This window comes from Serinus canaria, chromosome 10 (genome assembly GCF_022539315.1).
Source record: "Serinus canaria isolate serCan28SL12 chromosome 10, serCan2020, whole genome shotgun sequence".
Classification (NCBI taxonomy): domain Eukaryota; kingdom Metazoa; phylum Chordata; class Aves; order Passeriformes; family Fringillidae; genus Serinus; species Serinus canaria.
This window is the reverse complement of record NC_066324.1, coordinates 9,477,036-9,498,369: the sequence shown is the minus strand read 5'-3', so window position 1 is coordinate 9,498,369 and position 21,334 is coordinate 9,477,036. Positions and strand designations below refer to the sequence as shown.

The 21,334-nt window shown below is 39.9% G+C and overlaps 1 protein-coding gene across 5 annotated transcripts in view; it reads left to right on the top strand.

Annotated features, from left to right (window-relative positions):
• ADAMTSL3 (ADAMTS like 3) overlaps positions 1-21,334 on the top strand; it is a 170,216-nt gene that overhangs the window by 98,180 nt on the left and 50,702 nt on the right. For all 5 annotated transcript variants that reach the window (XR_007778529.1, XM_030228420.2, XM_018913899.3 and 2 more), the window contains exons 8-12: positions 8,070-8,144; positions 13,322-13,479; positions 14,430-14,541; positions 17,175-17,313; positions 18,874-18,924. Coding sequence is in view for 4 of the 5 variants with exons in the window: in XM_030228420.2 (XP_030084280.1) it covers positions 8,070-8,144; positions 13,322-13,479; positions 14,430-14,541; positions 17,175-17,313; positions 18,874-18,924 (535 nt within the window). In the remaining variant the exon portion in view is untranslated. The remainder of the gene's footprint in view (positions 1-8,069; positions 8,145-13,321; positions 13,480-14,429; positions 14,542-17,174; positions 17,314-18,873; positions 18,925-21,334) is intronic.

Below are 21,334 nucleotides of genomic sequence, written 5' to 3'. Positions count from 1 at the left end.
TCTGTGGTGTCCAATGACTGTTGAACTTCAGAGGCAAGTTACTACTTGTATGGTACAAAAAGCACAAAGTGAAAGGATCTAGTACTTCCATCTCTTTTCTTGTGTTTGGCTCAAATTCCACCATTCTTTATCAAAATAATTAACATCTTACTGGGAGTAACTCTGTAGGTCTCAGCAATATCAAAAATATAAAATATAGAAGGGGAGGGGTATTGGAATTAGACCCTTTACTGGAGTCTGAAGACTCTGGCTATTTTGATACTCAGGCAAAGTTTTCCAAAGACTCCCCTCTGACATTGGTGCTCTCCACCCTCCCAGATGATGCTCCCTGGAATCTCACAGCACCTGTCCCATGTGTTTATCATATGAATAGTTGCCTCACATAATTTTTTCTTTTTCTGAGCTCACATTGTGTATTTGTCACGTGGAGATATGGGGCCTTTGGGGTTAAATACCTTCCTGCAAAGTTACTAGATAGAAGGGTGCTCTTAAAGTCAGTGCTCAAAGTTCAAAAGTTCTTTTTAATGGATGAAACCCCTGCCTCTGACAGCTGCCTATATTTCAATATTGTATTTCAGCCTGCAAAGATTTCACTTGTGCACTGATTTTGAAAGAGCTTTGTATATTGAATCATGCTAAAATCTTATTGCAGTATATATAACTATTCCCATGGGGGTTTTAATGCCCCTGTTTGCAGCGTGCTTCAGTTTGGATGTAACTTTGGAGTAGTTTATTTGTTATCTGAATGCTCATTGCTTTGCAGTGGGGTGTCTTGTACTGCCCTGCAAGGGTGTTGGGTACCACTGTGCAGGAGCACAATTTCTGTAATTCAATACATGTGTATAGCAAAGACATAAAATCTAAAATAAAAAGTGACTGTTTGTGTGGCAGTGGCTTTTAAAGTCATAGGATAATTTTTCACAAGCCAAAGAGCCTTTTTTACATATTAGATGGTCTATCAGTGTTAGCCTTTGCCTTGCTTTGACTAAAGGTGTTTCTTATTGATGGGAGAGTGTAGTTCAGTAATTTATAACATTTTTCATCACGAGAGAGAGAGAAAATGTCTTGAATGCTTACAATGAGCTGAAAAAGGATTTTCATGGGGGGGCACTTTTTTATTCATTTGCCATGAATAAAAAGTGCTATGAACGACTCAGAACTTCTGGGCAGCATAGATCAAGCACTTGTAAAGCAAATATTTTTGTAGTGTCTCCAAGCTGTGTTTGTTTTGTGTCTATAGATAGGTACAGGTATATAGGGATATGCAAAAAATAGCTCTTTCCCTTTCTGACATGAAGGTTAGCTGGAATTGAAGGGATTTCTGGTGTCTGTTCCAGCTTTACAGCACCAGAGATTCTCCTGGAGAAGGATGATTCCTGGGGACAGCATATCTGGCTCTAAGGCAGCCCAAATAAACTTTTTGGATTGGTCACTCTGATTGGATAGTTCATGATAAGTGAAATAGTTTCACATTTAATTGCTACTTAGGATGAAAGAACAGTAAAGACAAAGTTGTAAAAGGGGTCTGGTTTTGAAACTGTAATTTTATGACAGAAAATATTAATTTCATTGTGGTGTTCTGGCTCAGATAAGAGCTGACTAGAGCTGACATCACTTGGTGGAAGGTCTCCCATTGCCTTGAAGGTTCTGAAGAATGCCCATGGTTCATTGTTTCCTCTGTCATAACTCAGTGTCTCCTTAAGAATCCTTTAAAATTCAAGACCAAAAAAGACTGTTCTGAGGAAAGATGTCAGTTTTGCCAAGTCTTGGGTTTATCTTGCACTGCAGTAGGCTGGATGATATGAATGAATTACCACTGGCATAAGCAAAAGAGTCCACATGATACTAAATTCAGAACTTGATGTTTTTCTTGGTTATTGTGATGGTGCCAAAATATATTTTGGGTCAAGTTGTTCAGAACTATGCAATGAGTTCCATATAATCATCCTGTGTGTGAATGAAATGTGGAAATAAAGCCATCCTTTCTTTGTGGTAAAATGTCAGTGAAGGGAGGCACATTATCTTCCAAGGAGTCATGTGGAAGCTTTCAGAACTGCTGTTGAGAAAATACTGACACATGACAGAAATGTATTTAGGAGGGAGCTTAAGGCTGTGAGCAGGATGTAAATTTTACTGTTCAATGAAGCAAATTAAAAAACTGGAAGGAAAGCAAGAGCCAAAGATTTTAGTATAAAAGGTATAAGGGAAAATCAAGTGCTTGGTTATCTTAGCCCTTATTTTGAAACAAAGAAATTTAGGCCTTGATAGCAAATGATTTCTCAGGAAGGACTAATTTTGTTTTATTATCTTTTTAATATGTTTTTACATTAAATTCATGTCTTTGATCAGAAAGTTAAACAGCAGTGAAAGGGAGCTTACTGTTTTGCAAATATGAAAGGAGCAATTATTTCAAGAGTTTATTTTTTCCACTAACACTTAATTGGCTTTGAAAGACAAAGTAAGTTAAACTTCTGTCAGCAAGCCAGATTGTAACATTCTGGTAAAATGATTAAAGGTTTGACTAACGATATTCAAACAAAAAGTGTAATAGGTTGTAAAATGTACCATCCCACTGGGAAATGAGATATCATGGGCCTGAAGTTTCTAGTACTAAATGCATGGAACTCCCATTAACTCTACTGCACTTTGTGCACATGGAAAAATTGTTGGATTGGGCCCTCATATCTCCTTTCTGCACCATTGTTGGCCAGAAATGGTAGAAAAATGTTCTGGTTCTGATACCAGCAAGGAAGACAAGATGCTGGCTCAGTAGGGGGTGAAGTTGATGGTATGGACTGATCCCAGTCTGGTTTTATTTGATTCCCAAACTGCAAGATACTTGCAAGTTTTGCCTTTCTTAATGTTTTGCTGAAGATCTCCTTATAAAAGCTTTCACTGGGGATGGCTTTGTAACTGTTTGAATTTCCTTTTGCCATGTGCTTTATTTCCTATGGCACTTGTTTAATGTACCATTGGTCACTTCTTCTCATGTGATGTATGCCATCATCCCCAAGCATGCTTAACCAAAAACCTAATTTCACTTTGGTCATTTATCTAAACAGAGGCCTTTGGCACAGCTCCCTTTTCTGTGTCAGCAGCCAGCTCAACTTTGTGACAACTTCTTGCCTCACTTTTTTTTTTCCCTTCTTTGAAATAAACATACATGGAGCTAGCAACCCCAATTGTCAAGGTTGCCTGATACTTCATTTTACATGAAGGATTATTTTCCAAAATTAGATAGTTGTGTCAGTAACTTCTCATGCCAGGTGCTATGTGTTTTGGAGAAAATTCAGCCAAAACAGCTCAGCATATTCCAAGGACAGAGGAGAAAAACATGTTGTTTCCCACTGTCAAAACATTCTTGAAACTTTTTTTTTAATATGTCTTAAAATCCCCCCATTGTTGGACTTGATCACAGATCAGGGATTTGAAATTTGGCAGGCAATGATCTTCTGGTCATGGATAAGTCTTTTGCAATGTCTGTGAACATCAACACATATTTTACTACAACCTTTACAAAAATCCCCAACCTTTTTGTTCAGTTTCAGTGGAATCTTCTTCTGAAAACTTATCCTTTTAAGTGTTCTCTAGCTTGTTACAAGTCCTGACTGCAAACAGATTGCATGTGTGTAGCCTCCTTAGAATACATTAACATGTTGCTCTTCCAGAAATAAGCTATCAAAATTTTTCCTTGAGGTTTCTCTTGCTTTCTGCTTTACTGCAGTGTGGACCAAGTGCCATGGGATGAACTCTGATGCCTCCTACCTCACATTCAGGGATTCAGAAGAGGTTTTGTGGAGAGCTTCCAGTCTCCTGAGCTTCAAACTTATGACAGGGAGTGATGAGATCACATGAGGAGAGGGAAAGATGAGATGAGCTGAACAGGAAAATTTGCCATTAGTTCATGCAGTGAAGGAAAGGCAGATGTGAGAAGGTGGGTGGAGGTTGTGGGACTGGCTGTACAGACACACTGAGTCAAGGAAAGAGGAAGAGAAGACTGAGATTAGATAAGGAATCTGGGTGGGAGATGGAGTCAAAAACACTTGGAGAGGAAGGGGAAAAATCAACTATCTGTAGAGCCAGAAGAGGGAATTGGGACTGGTTTGGCAGGAAAACTGTGTGTGGGGAGGGATAGAATGCCAATGCATTAGTGTTCCACTATGGATAAGGAGCATGTTTTTGAAGCAGATTTCGCCATGGCCCTAACATACTGTTCATCAGTTCACATCACAGAGTGATCTTGGAGAGCATAAATTGGAATTTTTTGGATGAAGCTAAACCAGAAGATGTGTCCCAGAAAAGTACCTGATGTTCTCCAGCAGCTCTAGGACATCCAGTCCATGGAAGCAGACTAGAATTAGACCCAACAAGGCACCTGCAATTCTGTAGTGTGGATGCTGGGTCTTCAGCACCAGCTGTTTCAGTCTAGACATCCCTTCACTTTGGTTGGTTTACTTGAGGCTGGTACAGATAGTATGAAGCCTTCTTCTGGGCTTTCATGGTCCCTTTTGTCTTGAAGAAATTTCTTAGTAAGAGCATTGGCTATTTCATGACTTATTTTGTACTGCATTTCCTTAAGATCCATTCTCCTGAGGAGCAGTTTCCTGCATATTTTTGTGTTTTCTCCAGTGCATGCATTTGGGTTTGCTTTCATTAGGCAGGTCAGCACAAAGCCCAGCAGCAGTGCCTTCTGGAATTATGCCTGATGCCAGAGAGGATGAGGGAAGCTACTGCAGTAAGGTTCCAAATATTTTGAGATTTTTAGTTCCTGTGTGCTGTAGCTGTTCCTGGATTACTGTTTGTATTTTGAGAGCACAAAGGTCTTCCATCAGAACCAGGGAGTCAGCAAATAAGTTCTGAGCAAATACATAGAAAGAAACACATTTTATAGACCTGAAATAAACCTCTGGCCTGCTATAAGAGGAGAGAGGGAAAAATCCCAACTGGCCCATATGTGAAACAGTAAATGGGTCCACCATGGCCCACATGGAAAAATAAATAAAACCTGCTGAATTGGATTGAATTTAGGAATGTGGCTCCTTTATTTTGATCCTGGGGATTAGCTCCCAGTCTTACCATAGCAGGGAGTCTGATCTTGCTCTCATTGAGATCCAAAATCTAAATCCACATTAACACCATAGAAACAGGATCAAACCTTGACATCTAAAGTAAAAGTAATCCAGGAGCTCAATCAGCAAGTGCTGTATTGTGTGCATACATGTGCTGAGAGAATCTCTGGGTGAGAGTGGAGGGAGATGACTCCACGTGCTGCTGGGAATCCCTGTCCTGAAAGCAGTGTTAGAATAGAGAGACAATAGCCCACTTGCTTCTCAGTTTTTAGGGTGAGCCTTAATCTGACCTCATATGTTAGAGTCTGGTGTCTCTGAGTGTTCCAGATGATTTTGGGGTAATTTGTTTTCATCTTTAGACAAAGGTCAGCAATTAACTTTCAAAGAAATACTGTAAGGAGAAAAAAAGTTTAATCAAAAATTCTCAATATGGATTTCAGGGTAGCAATTTCCCCTTATGTTTTTGTAAGAGTTCACTGCTTTTAGCAGTGTGGACCCTACTGATTTAATGGGAAATGTACAGCATAACCATTTTAAATGGCTTTACAGAGCCTTGTGTTTCGTTAAGAATATGAATTACATTCAACTGAGAACCAGAGACCTTTGGAATATATAATATTTTAGGAGCCAGACCTGGACAACCTTAACTGTTGTTTCAAAGCCGTGCCTAGGAGAAGGAACTGACCCTTATGGTCAGTTCTGTCCCATTTCTTCCAAACCCTCATCTCTGTCCAGAAGTCCAAAAATCCCACATTTATTTTTTCCTGTAATTTACTTCATCTCAAGGAAAGACTGCCCTAGGTCATAATTATCTCAGTCAGGTTACAAAAATCTCCTGCTGTCAGGCTTCTTGACAGGTCTGTGGGCTGCAGAGGTTGCCTGCTGCTGCGGCAGTGAGCTCAGTCCTCCCTAATGCAAATAAAACACTTGCTGGTAATATTGTCTCTGCCGCTGAGAAACACCAAATTTAGCACCCCCATGAGACTTTTGGACCATATCAGAGAGTGCTTGGGTGAGGGTGGAATGTCTGTAGTACTGCTAAAGGAATGTGAGGCATCCTGAAAAGGGATCTGCAGGGTCTGCCGGGGCCAGCGGAGCCGCCTGTGGGGAGGTGCAGGAAGCTCAGCAGATCGACCCTGTTGTTCTCCAGAGGAGCAGGGCTGCACATGTGTGCACATCTGCAAACCCAGGCTGTGTCCCTGCAGCACGGGCTGCCCTGCAGAGCAGCAGAGCAGCATTCTGGACTGGTCATCACCGGACTTTATTGGAGGTTTTGTGCTGTGACTGACCCTTGGTTGTTATCAGGATGGGATGCAATTCCCCACCAAGTAAGCATAGATGGGCCCCTCAAACCTGCTTTCTCTCAAATGCTGTCGAGCACATGTGAATTCAGTAGTTATTTCCTTACTTTAAAGATATACACACCCACTACCTCCTGGCTATCTTTAGCAATTCCTCTGATGAAAAACCAAGATGCAAAAAGATATGAAGTGGTTCAGTAGTTAATGTTTTTTCCAGGACTCCTTAGCTGTATTATTGTTTTACTGTAGTATTTTTCACTCTGGTGGAATACACAAGAATGAAATTAATAAAGCTCGTATTTTATTACATCCAAAATAAATTGTTATATTTCAATGTCCTTCCTAGAAATTGACGATATAAAAACTGTAACATAAGAAGGTGTTTATTTCAGAAAAAATAATTGCAGTATTTGCTTGAAGTTTTCTGAACATTTGGCAGGAAATCATACTTATGCTAAGGAGATGTAAACCAGAAGCTGATAATTTAGCATCTACTATAAAGGGGTCTGGTTTAAAGTGGAAAGAAACCTTTTTAAACTATTTTTTTAGTTAAAACTAAACTCAACTGTTCTTCCTTTAAATATTTTATGAGTAATTCTGGAGCCAGTGTATCACTGACTTTCAACACACATTACTTTTTGAATCTGCAAAAAGGAACTTCCTCTGCACCAGCCACTGAATGTGCATTAGTTTCATCACCAAACAGAGCATCTTGTGCAGGATGCAGCTGCAGAGGGCCCGTGTGGCAGGGCCTGCCTTGCAGAGGAGATGCAGTTGGGCCATGGTGGAAGTGGGTGACAGCTCTTTGGATGCTTCTCTCTTCTTTTTGTGGCCATCCCTGTGGATACCCTTTTCTGAGAGCACTGCTTTTGTTGGCACGAGGGTCTCTAGCCTGTTGGTTTGACTGGTAACTCAGTTTGCTCGGGCAAATCACAGATTTCCTACATTTGAAATGAGAAGTAATAACTTTCTGCCTTTGTAAAATGCACTGAAGTAAGTGTGTTGCACATTTATATATGAAGAGGCCTTTCAGGCAGCCAAAAGCTGTTTTGTATTGATATGTCCTGTTGGGGGCTGGTTTGGTTTATAGTTCATTTTAAATTGAGCCTCTTACTGGAAGAAATGATCTTATATGGTAAGCTAGATGCAGACACTGTTATAACATATACCTTATAGCTATTATATATTTGCTCTTAACTGGTCTGTAATTGGTTAAGGGTTAGTGTTAAGTAGATGATTTATTTCCTGTAAGTCCTGCCACTTATTAAAGTTGTGACCTGCAGCAGGAAATGAGGTGTGGGCAAAATGAGACTGAACAGCTGCAGATTTTGGTAAGGGGGAAGGACTACTTAGCAGATTCCTGATGTCAATTCAGTGATTAGAAAATAAAACTAGGACAACAGAGTGTAAATATGTTCCTAATACACTACTGACATTTCAGTTGTTATTGTTAATAGCAAATTATTTTCCAAGAGAAAGCAAGATTTACAAGTCCATTTGTAGGTCTTAATAGTTGCATGACATATCCAACAGACTCAGTACACTGTACTTAATAAAATAACTTATAATTTTTAATAGAAAAATTGTGAAAGCTGTGAAATATTTTCTTAGACACATTTGAGGGTTTTCAGTCTAATTATGTGATGTACAAATTCCCTGATGAAAAATAATTTCTAAACCAGTTCTTTAATGTTTGTAGGGGAAGAAACTGTGATTGCTGTACCACATGGGAGTCGCAGTGTGAGAATTACCCTGAAAGGACCAGCACACCTGGGTATGACTGAGCTGTTTTATGTATTTATACATAGGGCAGAGGATAGAAACAGAACCTTGTATCTGAACTCATCCAAACTTTGGAAAATATGGGTAAGATCATGGCCTCAATACCTTGATTCCTCTTCCCATCTTTACTATCCAGTCCTAGAGAGCACTGGAAAGTTGACTTGGTAAAAGGAAATAGAATACCTGGAGGTGGTTTCTATTCCTTCCATTTAAACCAATATAAGGCATCTCAAATACAGCTCTTAAACAGCACACACACAAAATAAACACTTCCAGAGGATTATGTGTGGAACCAACAACCCTTGCATAACCCAGCACCAGATTTCTGCTGATGCCTCTGACAAGTGATCTAGGTCCAATGAAGTAGGGTGAATGACTACAGAAGTCCTGTTTCCATATAATTCTTTTAGTCATTACACACTACCAAAGATAAACAGTTTATTATTGTGTAAGCCAGTTGTTTTCTAATATATTCTTATAAGCCTGATGGCAGTATTTATGGCAATTTCCTTATCCATAGGCCTAGTTTGCCTAGAGAATTGATGGTTCCAATGGTAAGTGCTGCTGCCAAGCAATGAGATAAACTATTCATTTAACTTTGAACAATTTTTTATCCAGATGTAGTCTGGATCATAGAAATAGAGAGAAATTAAGCTCTGAGATATGTAAACAGAAGTAAAAAATGTATTTTATTTGAAAATTGCTCATCAGTTTGTTTGCTTTCAAAAATATATTGTCACATCCTTTCAAAGAAAAAAAGCTGAAATAAAACTCCCTCTTCAGAACAGCTCCAGAGTGACAATAACTTCTAGATATACTACTTACATAAAAAAAGTACAAAGCTGAACTTATATTGAAATAAATAATATTCCTTTAAAACGGCTGAGGGGATGTGTGAAGGAGTGATCCTGACCAGTTCAGGTCAGGACTCTTGGACTTTCTTAAGTAGTTCTGCAGAGGGAAGTTGTTGTTTCAGCTTTGTATGAGGAAAAAGTACTAGATTGAGTGGCTCTTGGGGGATTTCTGGAAAGCTCCTGAGGAATGCAGCAGCAACTCAGTAACTGAGTACAGAGTGCTCCTGGCTTCCTACCCAGGGTGGTTCTGTGGCTTGGCATCACCTTTGTTAGTTCACTCTCTAGCTGGACAGGAATTGTGAAATGTTCCTTTAACCACTTCCACCAGCACATCTGTTTGCAAATCTGCAAGGATTTAGACATTTTTTACCTAAAATGAAAATTGCAGAGGTAAAAAACAACTGAGAGCAGTTGTGGGGAGGGAGGTGAGAATTACTTCTGGCTTCATAGCCAGGTCTCCAAGAGCTGATGCTCCAGAGGTGCTTCTCCACCTTCCCACTGCACGTGTTCAGTGTTTGTCACTTAACAGAAGGTACCAAATGATCCTTTCCAGCAACTTCATCAACTTTTGTGTGGGTGTGCTGGTAGAATTAAAGCCAGAATTAAAAAAAAAATCACCTAGTATTACAGGTTCCATTTGTCAGAGATGTTTTTCCTGGCTTGCAAGGAGTTGAATTTAACAGGTGAAGCAGGGACTACTTACTGTTAAAATTTTATACTGCCTCCTGTTGCCAGTATATATTTGTCCTTCAAGGAGAGTCAGCAGCAATAGCAAAAACTTGAAGAGCACTCTGGAGTGTCTGGCACTTTTCCCTTTATCTTGTGTTCAGTGGGGCTTCATCCTGGGTTTATGATCTGGTCTTGTTCCAGGAAAGCACAGCTGCTGGACTAATCAAAAATGGAAATGTGCTTGGAGATGTAGCACACAACAGATCTGAAACAAATGCTCTGAGCTTTGTTTTGCAACCTGCAGCTAGTGTTTGAGCAAGGACAGATTTCTTTGTAGCTGGTTAGAATAAGTACTTTGTTTGTGTTTCTGGGCACTTAGAGACAGGCAGCAGATTCATCAGGATGTCACTTTGGGATTTTAACAAATATGGCCCCCTGGTAGTTCTGCCTGCTAGGGTTTGGTGAAAGATTTGGTGGAAAATAACCAAGTAATTAGCACAAAAATGGGTCTGGATAAAATGCTTCATTGTGTTGGCTTTGTTTTTGATTTGGACTGTACCATGGCTATTCTAGTAGTTGTTTTAAGAGCATTAGAATCAAAAGCAAGACTGAAAGTTCCCTGAAATTAATCCTCCAGCAGAAGAAACAGGAAAACCAGAAGCTAATATTTTTACAAGTGGCTAATGCTAGATAACTGAGTTCGTGAACTTCGGGAGGTTAAACGTTACTGAAAGGAACTGAAATGTTTTTCTTTTTGTCAATTTTTTCTCTGCTCCCAGAGATTTGCATCATGTGACAGCCTTTAGCAGTGGGTTCGTGCACTGCTCTGTCTTTGACAGATGCTCAGAGGAGCAGGGTGTTGCTTTTGCTGCATTTTGAGAAGAATGTTTTGTTTTTGTGCTACCTACAAATGAATCACAGACAAGCAGCAGCTTTTGGGCAGAACCATCCTTGCTCTTCATTGCACTGGGAGCAGGAGCTGTTCCCCTGGGAGCTCGTTTGTGCACAGGGAGGTACCTGCAGTGGGTTTCCTGTGCCTCACTGCCCTGCTCCTCCTGCCACCAAGGGAATGGGGGCTTCAGCCGTGGGGCTTCTGCCCACAGCTGGGCAAGGCACTTGCCATTTCTGTCTAGGGAGGGAAAGTAATAAACACAGGGAGTTCTAGATCTGTGGCACTGGTGATTGTCCTGCTAGGCACAGGAACAGGTGAGCACTCAAGAGAATTCCCTGTCCATGTGACTCTTCACATCTGGAATCTCAAGGAATTGATTTGGGATGGGGAAGCTTACTCCTGAAGTCAAAGTTTCCAGGTATTTGGTATAACAGGACTCTGCAGAACAAAGAAACATTTGGTGAATTCTTTTCTTGTCATGAAACCAGCTGATCAAACCTGTGTTCTCAGTTACTTCTCTGAAATCAAGAAATGAACAGTTTTTGAAGGAGGAATTGCTGCCCAGTAAGCATCATTATGTTATGGATGTGTTAAATGCACAAATGCTTGGTGTCACTCTGATTTGGAAGCCTGTGATGGCAAGCACTAGGTACTCCTGAGCAGGAATGCATTGCCCCAGAGGTTTTCCATTGTGCTGGGGAGTAGCTCCTCATGTCCCTGTGTGACACAGGGAAAATCTGAGCAGCTGTTCTGGGGTCAGTGGTGTCACCTCCAGAGTCACAGGCTGTGGCTCCAAAGCTGCATCTTGCAAATAAACACATTATTTGCATCCACATCTATTGTAGCTCTAATGTAAACATGTCAGCTCTCTGGGAGTTACTGTCTTGTTAGTTGCTGAACAATATTCTTGGTTTCTGCTTAGAGAAACATCAAAAATGCTTTTTTATTTAAAAAAAATAGTAAAAAGACTTTTCAGAAATGCAGCTGAGGTCACCAAATGAACATTTTCATCATCTTATTTTGCACCAGCTGGATTGTAATGCCTTAAATGTTAGTTTCAAAAGGGTCCTGTGCTCCTGAGGATCTTACTGAATTTATTTTGAGTTGGAAGTACTTAAGCTTTGATTTTGACACTTATTTTAAAAAATGAGACAGTAACAGGCACCATTCATTATTACTTACTTTTAAGCAGTGTTTGTGATCTAGCAGTAAGTTTGTGATTTAAGCATGAAGTTTGGGATCAATTCTTGCAGAAGCTTAATCCAAGAATTCTGAGTTCCATATATTTTAAAGGGTTATTTTGTGATGCAATCAGGAAAGGACACTTCCATGAAATTGACAGAAATATGAGGTAATCATCTAAACACTTGTTTTTTCTAGGATTAGTTTATATCTGTTTGTTCCTAATGGGAATGTGTTGGACAGTGGGGCACACTGATTCCCAGAGATTTGTTTTCTCTTTGACAAAGTACATTTTATTCACCACTAGATTCATGCCCTGTGATGAACATAAAGTCATTTCCTAGAAACAAATCCTTCCTGAAGCTTCCTTCCAGCCGTGTATGTGATCTTTGTTATACCTGTGAGCACAGTGGGACCTAATGCTTAGAAGCTTGGGATAATGGTGGTATGTTTTCAAGGAATTTAATTCATTCTGTAATTTCTTTATTCTCTTTGTTGGGGTGCTCCAGAATGCACATTTGTTTAAAAATAAGAAGGAAGAAAACAGTTAATGATGGATTGCAGCATTCAGAGTATGTTTTCAGTGCAGGTAAAACCAGATGCTCTTAACCTAAATGGTCTAGCCTGACTTAGGTAGCTTTGTTTAAAGTACCAAAAAAGGCAAGGCAGTGGGAGAAACAGGGTATTTATAGCTCATCAAAAGATTCCTTTTAGCTTGCCCTGAGCTCATCTGAGATTCATGCTTTTCTCATGCAGTGCTCTGGTAGATTGTAACCAGACCAGGGCATTTCAAGTCATGCATCTTGCTGTGCCTCTATGCTGTACTACACAGAGCCCAAAATTCTACCTTCGTTATGAATACCTTCCTTTAGCTGTGTCCACTTACAGTTCAGTCAGTTTTCTGGAAGTGATTTAATCTCAAAATGCTTCATCTGTCTTCTGGAGGCTGTGGGCTGTTAGTTTAATCTGTTTCCAAGGAGTAGAGAACAATTCAGAAAGGGTTTTCATCACCAGCTGTTCTGGGAAAGGGCCGTACCCTGCAGCTGCCCACCTCCTGGCCCTGCTTTTTCCTCACAGGGGAAATACTCAAAGCTGCCTTAAGGATCTTGGTGCAGTGATTCAGGGATTGAGGTGAGTGTCAGGTGGGTTTGGCACCGTTCAGGCTTCTCTGGAGACTGATTGCTCAGATTGCTTGGCTTTTGAGTTGCATGAAAGTATGAGGTATTTTTCTCTATATTGATTCTATCAATTTTGAGTTTCTCTCAGCTTTTCCTGCTCAAGCTATTGCTTATATCAAGTGTTACGGAGAACTTGGTGTAGGGAAAACTGCCTTAGAAGTGCTTCTGGTATGAAAGAATAGTGTGTTCAGACAGATATTCCTGTGTTGACTTGTCTTGCAATTATCTATCAGCCTATAATCTGAAGCAGTTAATATTCTCACAGATTCTCTGGGTGTGTTTTTACTGCACATTTGCAGCTGGTACTTGGAAGGCAAAGTTGTAAACATTACTTTCTGACTTTCTTGAAAACAAAAACCTGTTTAAGTTTACTAATTGCACGTTTCTTCTTTAGTTATAGAGTCAAAAACACTACAAGGAGAAAAGGGAGAGCACAGTTTCAATGCTCCTGGAACATTTCTCATTGAAAATACAACTGTTGAATTTCAGAAGAGTACAGACAGGGAAATCATAAAGATCCAGGGGCCTCTTGGAGCAGATTTCATTGTCAAGGTGAGGTTTGTGAAGGTACAAAATCTACAAAGTTATTGCAGGTACGTGCAATGCAGTGGTGGCTGTCCATCAGCTTGTAGCAACACAACAAAATCTTCTAGCTAGCAAGTAAGAAATCCTAATTACAGTCCAGAGATCATTTATGCCAAGAAAATCCAAACAAATTAAAATGTTATGTGATTAATGTCTTTCCTTTGGTGGAAAGTACCACAGGATCTTTAATGGTAAAAATGGCCAGGATTTTTGTTTCCAATACTGCAGGAAGAGTAGCAGTGTGACCTTGTGCAGTGCTAATCCAACTGCAGACTGCCACCTACTGAACCTGAGCACTGCTTCCAGCAGCACCCTACAATCTTCCTCATTCATTGCTGATCCAGCCACTGACCATTTCCAATCCTTTGAAATTGCTTTTCTGTCCAGAATACATATCAGTGCCTTGCATCACACATCAAGATATTAATAAGTAGGAGCATATCAGTATTTGACTGCCAAAGGAAGGCACTCATACAGTTGGCCATTGGAAGTGACAGAAGTTGCAGTATTGTCAGACTGCCTGGCTTTCCCTGTCACATTGTGGAAATAGAATTTCAGTTGTTTTCCTTTTGCATCTCCAGTATCATGTGCAGCTAGACTTGTGCTTGGGTCACTTTTAGACTTCTTTCTGCAGCAGATTTTCAAATTTTTGCTAACAAAGAGATAAACCAAAAGAATTCAGTGAAGAACTTTGCTGTTTGAGGATAGATAATCAAATGGTCACATTAATGCCTCGAATAATTTGAAAAACAAAGCACATTCAAATGTTTGACTATTGGGAGACTAAATTTAATGGCTGCTCTGGACTTTCTAGAAGTTTTATGTCCATCATCATCTTACTATTGCTATTATGCATGAACTCTGTTTTGAAATGGCATGAGCAGTGTACATGTGTGTTGTAATGGAAATTTCTTCAGACCAGGTACTCTGGATCAAAAGAGAGTGTGGTTCAGTTCTTCTTCTATCAACCCATCAGTCACCAGTGGAGACAGACAGAATTCTTCCCCTGCACAGTGACGTGTGGAGGAGGTAAGTGATGTCAATTCTTCAGGAGTGGTAACAGCTCAAGATTAAAAGGAGCTGATTTACAACCTTTGTTCTGTATTTTTAGTGATTAGATGTTTGTGTTTCTCTGCACACTGGTAATTCCTCAGCAAAATAAATGACAGAGCAGCAGCTAAGCAGGTTGGTTAAGCTGGTATTAGCACAGGGGTTTTTACATGTTGTCACTGGAAATCATGTTTTTCCTTAGCTGATGTTCATTTGAGTAAGAACATTGACTAAGAATAAAAATACAACATAGAAAATGGAAAATTGCAACTCATAGTAGATATTGGGGGAAAGTAAGAGAAATGATGAGATTTTAAACTAAGAATAATCAAGAGGTGAAGAAGAATTTCTGGCCTCAGTAGTATCCATGAGGATGAGTTTTAGTACATTTAGTTGAGGAATTAGTTATACAGAATGCAGAATAAATAAATAGAATTTAAGGAGCATCTGCTATCAGTACCTTTGGCTGTCTGATTTTAGACATTTAGTTCTGATGGTGGCTAGTGCAGCACATGTGGTATTGTAGCATCTACTCCTGTTTAAGCACTGCAGCTTAGATGAAGTGTAGCTTTGCTCTGCTCATCCAGCCCAGCCCACAGCCTGTCAGGTCTGGTTCTGCAAAAGAAGTGTGAGCTCATGGTAGGAGGAGTGTTTGACACTGCAGAGAGCAGTTTCCCTTCAGCTAGCATTTCCCAGGTCACCTGGAAAACAGAGCAGGGTGCTGTTGATACCGATACAGGGATTTTCTGGAGAGTGCAAATGTGGTTTAAATAGTTACTTGGGGCATGAATAAAGAGAGTGAGAGATGTTTAAAGTACAAGCAGAGTCTGGGGATCTTTTGAAGGACCATCCATTTTGGCATTTGCACCTCCCTGTGATCTGAAATGCAGACAATATATGTGTCTGATATGCAGTCCCACAGGAAACTACTGTATCTTATGAGATACTTGGCCTCATGAAGTGTGATCCTTGCTGGAGCTCTGAGTGGCAATGCATATCCTCTCATGATTCCATCACACTGTGTTTATAATTTTTTTTTCCTTAACTTGTCTGACAAGGGAAGAAGTATAAAGCATCACAGTTACTTTTGAGGACTGCATGTAAACACTGGATAGCTCAAGGGACATATTTACCTTCAAAGGTATTGGCTCAAATCCAGCCTTATTCAGACTGCTGTTATGGCTTGGAAATTATAGCTACATGTCAATCTCTTTGAAACCATCGAGGGTGTTCAAAGCCCTGCTTTGTAGCTGCTTGCCTCTAATATAAAAGTGGTACCTTTATCAGAGGGGCTTGGCAATCCTCAGGGAGGACAGGAACTGAAGAAGCACAAAAACTGAGCTGCTCACTTCTGACAGCAGGAGTATTAAGAATGGCATGCAGGGAAGTTGTATTGCAGCTGTCTGGCTTTAACTTGTTATCTTAGATTTATCTGGATTTAGTGTCCAGATTGTCTGTTTGGCATCTGGTACTGGCAGTAAGAAGAAAAGGTTCCTCGCAACACAGATTTGGAATTAGTGCATTGCCATTCCTCACTTGGATGCTGCTTCTATCTTTAATTCTGTAATCTCCATGTGTTGGAAGGGCCATCTCAGAAAGCACAGTCAAGTTTGAATGAGCAAGAGTGTTTAAAAATTGTCTCTCTTGTTTGCAAGTGACATTTCTTCTGGGTCCTTTCAGTACTTACAAGAACTGAAACATAGATGCTGTGAGCACTGGAATTGCTTACTTCTTTATGGTTATCACTCTCATATATGATGACACTTTGGATCAGCCAAGAGACACACAACTGAAGCCACTGATACATGATACTTAGCATTTTCAGTAGGCACAGGGACTTGTGCTGTTAGTTTGTTGACTTGGTTTGATTTTAATTTTTGTGGTCTAAAGCTTTTTTTCTTTGCACATACCGGAACATCCTCCTCTCCTCAGTTTAAGTCCAAGTGAGCTTTTTTGAATGAGTCTTTTTTTCTTAGCCAAAAAATAAACTAGTGGTTTATAAAACTCAGATCCCTTCTTGCAACCAGTCTCCACACATATTTTATTATTTGTTTTTCATTGAGTAGTTAGTTCAAGTCTTCTTTTGTTGGCTCTTCAACTCGGAATGTTCCTGAATCTATTTCTTGGTTTTCTACAGTTCCTTAGCAATGTTTTTGGATCCCATCTTCAATTCCTCTGGCTTTCTGTCTCAAGTATTTATTTCTTTTAGCACGAATGACTGTTTAATATAGCTCTCCAACATACTGGTAACTCCTCCTTGGAGGAGGGCAGTTATACATTGTGGAACATGTACTAGAGCCATATGGCCTCATAGTTTTGCTTTCTGACAGGTGAGCTGGTGCAGTACAAGTACTCCTGCATCAGAAGGAATTATGTGTGCCTCTACTCTTAGAATGTTAGCAGAATAAAGAGATGGAAGCTCATTTAGTGTTAAGATAGGTTAATGTAACTGCTGTGCTGAATTGCCTTAAATGAAGGTCTGGCTGTGCATTTCCTATTTCTTTGTTTAAAAGCCAACCAAAAAAGAGTAAGACAGAAGATTAGCTCCATGGGGAGAAAAGGCTGTTTTACTTTACCTCCATTAACAGCATTTAACTTTGCTTCTGCCCTAGGTTATCAGCTCAATTCAGCTGAGTGTGTGGACATTCGTCTGAAGCGTGTTGTTCCTGACCACTACTGCCATTATCATCCAGAAAACAAGAAACCAAAGCCCAAGCTGAAAGAGTGCAACATGGATCCCTGCCCTTCCAGGTCTGTAAGGCAAATAAATTTGTGTGTGACACAGGCAGTTACTAAGGAAGCAGGAATTGCATTTACTTAATTTCAATTCCTTTTATCTTTAAGGCTACTTAATCTTGGTTGTTTATTGCATGTGTTAAAGGCAGATACCTCTGCCAGTAGATGTGTGGCACTTCCTCAGTGTTGCAGAATAGAAGATTGTGCTTACACAGAGATATTGAAAATATGTTTGCTAAAGGGCTTATTCTGCTTTGTCTATTGCTGAGTAGCTCAGCAGTAGTGTGAGGATCTTGTGAGGCTGTGTGAGGAGGACAGAGGGTTTGCCTTTTTTTGGATTTATTGATGCTGCCACTCAGAACATCTCAACAGCCAGACAGAAGCTTCAGTCAGTGCAAGTTTTGCATATGGTTTAAGTTGGTTTATTCAGTTGCCTACCATAAAAGTTTGGTTCTTCATTGGTACTGTAGTGTTGACAATTTAATAATTGAAGCTTGGGTCTGTTTGTTTGGGTTTTTTAAACTAGGCATTAGAAAAATCATTCCAAGTAAATATCCTTTGGTACAAACGCCACAGGATATTAGTGCCAAATTGTAAAGGCTACAGTACACATAAATTGTATTGAATTGCACTACAGTATTTCAAACTAACTTCTGGATTGTCTGGTGAGGTTTCCTGGCTGTGCTAAAGAATCTTAAAATAACATCACAGTATCAAGTCCCAGAACCTCACATTAATATGCCAGCTGGCTGAGCTAGAGTTATATGCAAGAAAAGGAAACACTCTCAATGGATTTCATTTCCTATAGCTAAACTGTCCATTTCCTTTCATTCCTGTTGAACATAATCGTTGATAGTGACCTCTAACAGTTATAGATGTGCAGACTTTGAAGAGTTTTTTCCTGGAGAGTTGATCACTGTATGAAGCAGAAAGACTTCAGTAATGCTTGATGGCAATGGGTGCCAAATGTTCCAAAGCTAGAATGGGAAAATTAGGGGAAAGAAAGGATGCAATTATATTTTACCTTGCAAATTTAGCTTATACAGACAGGAAAAGGAAAGTACTACTGGATATAATACCATATTTCCTAGCATGGGAAGTAAGGCTTTATGCCTGCTCTGTGCTATGCAGTTCAAATAAACAGCTCTAGAAGGGTCCTAAGCAGCATTCAGAACCTATCTAGGATTAATCTTGTGATGTATTTATTTCACTGACACTCATGTCCCCCAGCAGTCTTTGTTACAGATAGAAGTATGTGAATATTTTTTTGTTAATGAAGTAACACAGACCTAAAGGGTCACTGATAATAAATTTCTTTGCTGGAGGCTTACTCATTTAATATTTTATGGTGGTATGAAATAGAGAAGCTGTATGGTGAATAGTTCTTTATCCATGCAGAAAAGGTAAGATTATACAAGTCATGAGGTTCACCATAAGGCTCATGTGTAATGAAGTAAGATTCCTGCATTTCACATTGGGAATTGCTTACTTCAAGCATGATCACATAAAAGTATGTACTTGATGTACAGTCTTGGGTATGAGAAATAATGATGCAATATTTATTTTTTTTGACAGTGATGGATTTAAAGAAATCATGCCCTATGATCACTTCCAGCCACTTCCCCGGTATGTATAACCAGGACAGCATGTGTGTCAGCTTTAGCACTATTCCACTGCAAATATACTGCTTTAGTACTTAGATAATGGGACATGTTTTGATTTTTTTTTTTCTTTTATACAGGAGGGTAAGTTTACAAGAGTCCTGTAAACATCTCTGGATCTTGTGATTTATTTTAGTGTGCTCTGGATGATTAGCTGAACAGTCAGAGGTTAATATGCTGTTCTTGAGAATACCAATGTGAAGTCTTTAAAATAAACAGTTGCCCCCCTCAGCCTTCTCTGGCTGTAGTGCTGGAAGATCATCATCTTTAAACTGCCTGTATGAATTCTTGTCTTGAAAGCTTTTTCTTTTGACAGTGTATGAGATTTTATAAAACAGACCTTGCTATGTACAGGATTCTGGAAATTCTTTTTCTCTTGAGAAGACTGATCCTTCTCCTCTTTAGATCTACAGACTATTTATTGACATCAAAGATGACACATCACTTTCAAGACACAAAATTGTTGAAATATCTGTTTCCTTAAATTAGGGCATCAGAGAACAGTTTGCTCCTTTTTTTTTTTTTTTAACACCTGAATCAGTTACAAGGATTTCAGACTTCTCAGGAATCCTTAGATGTTTTATAAGGAATGTTAGGATTAAACAGTATTGAGTCACATTTGCTTTTAATGTAAAGAATTATAGTCTAGGAGTTAGTTGCATATTTATGTGAGTTGAACTCTGCTTTATTATGTCATGTAATGATAATGTGTATTTTTCTAAAGAAGTAAAGATATGAAGTAATAAGAATGAAATCATAGACTTGCACAGCTTAGTGGAGCTACTGATTACAGCTGATATAAATGTCATAGTTTATTTCTGTAGCAATTTGTCCTTGTGGATCTGCTATCCTGTGATGTACTTTGGCTTTCATGCATAGATGGGGATTTTTTTCCCTCTGTAGCTTTATCCTGTAGAGTCCTCTAATTATATTCTGTGTCTCTCCCTTTCTATTCCTTCTGCCAATGCCTTTGTACTTCAGATCTCTCCTGGAATTCAGCTTAATGTATTTACAGGAGTATTTCATCTTCTGAACCACGTAGGGCTTGGAGACCACTTGGAAGAGAAATTTAATCCCCCTTTCTGTGCTTTACTGTGCTCAGCACGTTTGCATGACACTGTGGTGAGATAGATTATGTCTGTGATAAAGCTGTGGGCAGGATCTCTTATTTCAAACACTAAGAACTACAGGAAGAGTCCCACCTCATTTCAGCACCTCGGTGTGCTCTGTCAGAAAGCATCATGGTCTTCCTGGGTGATGCTTCAGAGGAAGGAGTGTAAAACAGCAGGCAGCCAAGCAGGGCTCAGAGCTGGTGCCAGCAGGAAGGAGAGAGGAAATGGGCTGTGTTGTACTGGGAGGGCTCGTAAGGAAACACCACAAAGATGTAGAAACACCTTCTCTTGCAGGAATTGCTGAAGGGAAACAGCAGCTGAAAGTTTGTTTACCTGCATGAGGAGATGACTCTGGTCCAGTGTGGATGCAAGACTGGCTTCAGTGCAGCAGGATTTGTCTGTGCTGTTGCCTGGCAAGGAGCTGGAATGCATTACCCTGCGCTGGCTCTGCTTCCTTCTCTTCTCTTACCTGTTTCTTGCATGCTGACCCAGGACTGTTCTTGCAATGCAGGCAGAAAACCAAATTCCTGGATGCAGACTGGGGCAAAGCTGTGCAGACTGCTTCACCTCCAGCAGCAGTTCTTCATCTCACCCCCTCCACAACACCAGGGCCATGTGGAGGCTGCCTGGCAGTCCTGTGGAGTGCACCACTGCTTTCCCACTCACACGAGGAAGTTGTGGGAAAGTCGTGGTGCGCACCACAAGATCTTGAAAGGGTTCTCCTGTGGCTAGAGTTGTAAATGCCCCACTGAAATATTTTTACAGATGGAGAATTCTTTTGAAATAAATAGAAAAATTTCCCAGGATGAAAATTTTCTTTTAAAGCTTTTGGAATGCCTCCATTTATTTCAGACTTGTTGGACTGTTGAAGATCCCTTGACAGCTGTGGGTTCTGGAAAGTATCTCCTTGACTGCCTGCCCAAGACCCCCCTTTCCCCAGTAGCCATGGACCTCACTCCATCTTGAAAATTCTTGTGGGAGTATTGGATCTGGAGTGTGTTTGAAACTGATGAGATAAAGAAAAACAACTATAAAACTTCACGCTATAAACACTTGCAAGCCTTATATTACATACAGCACAGTGAGCCTCACATATATAAATCCATGAGCTGCTAATTCATTAAATAGTTAATTGCTCTTTAGTTCCTGACTTTTTAAAAGAAAATTAGTTAACACTGGCCATTCCTTTAAGTCAAAGAAGAGTGTAACTCTTGCTTTTCAAATGCATTTCGTTATTGTGATATGACATCAGTATCTCAGCAC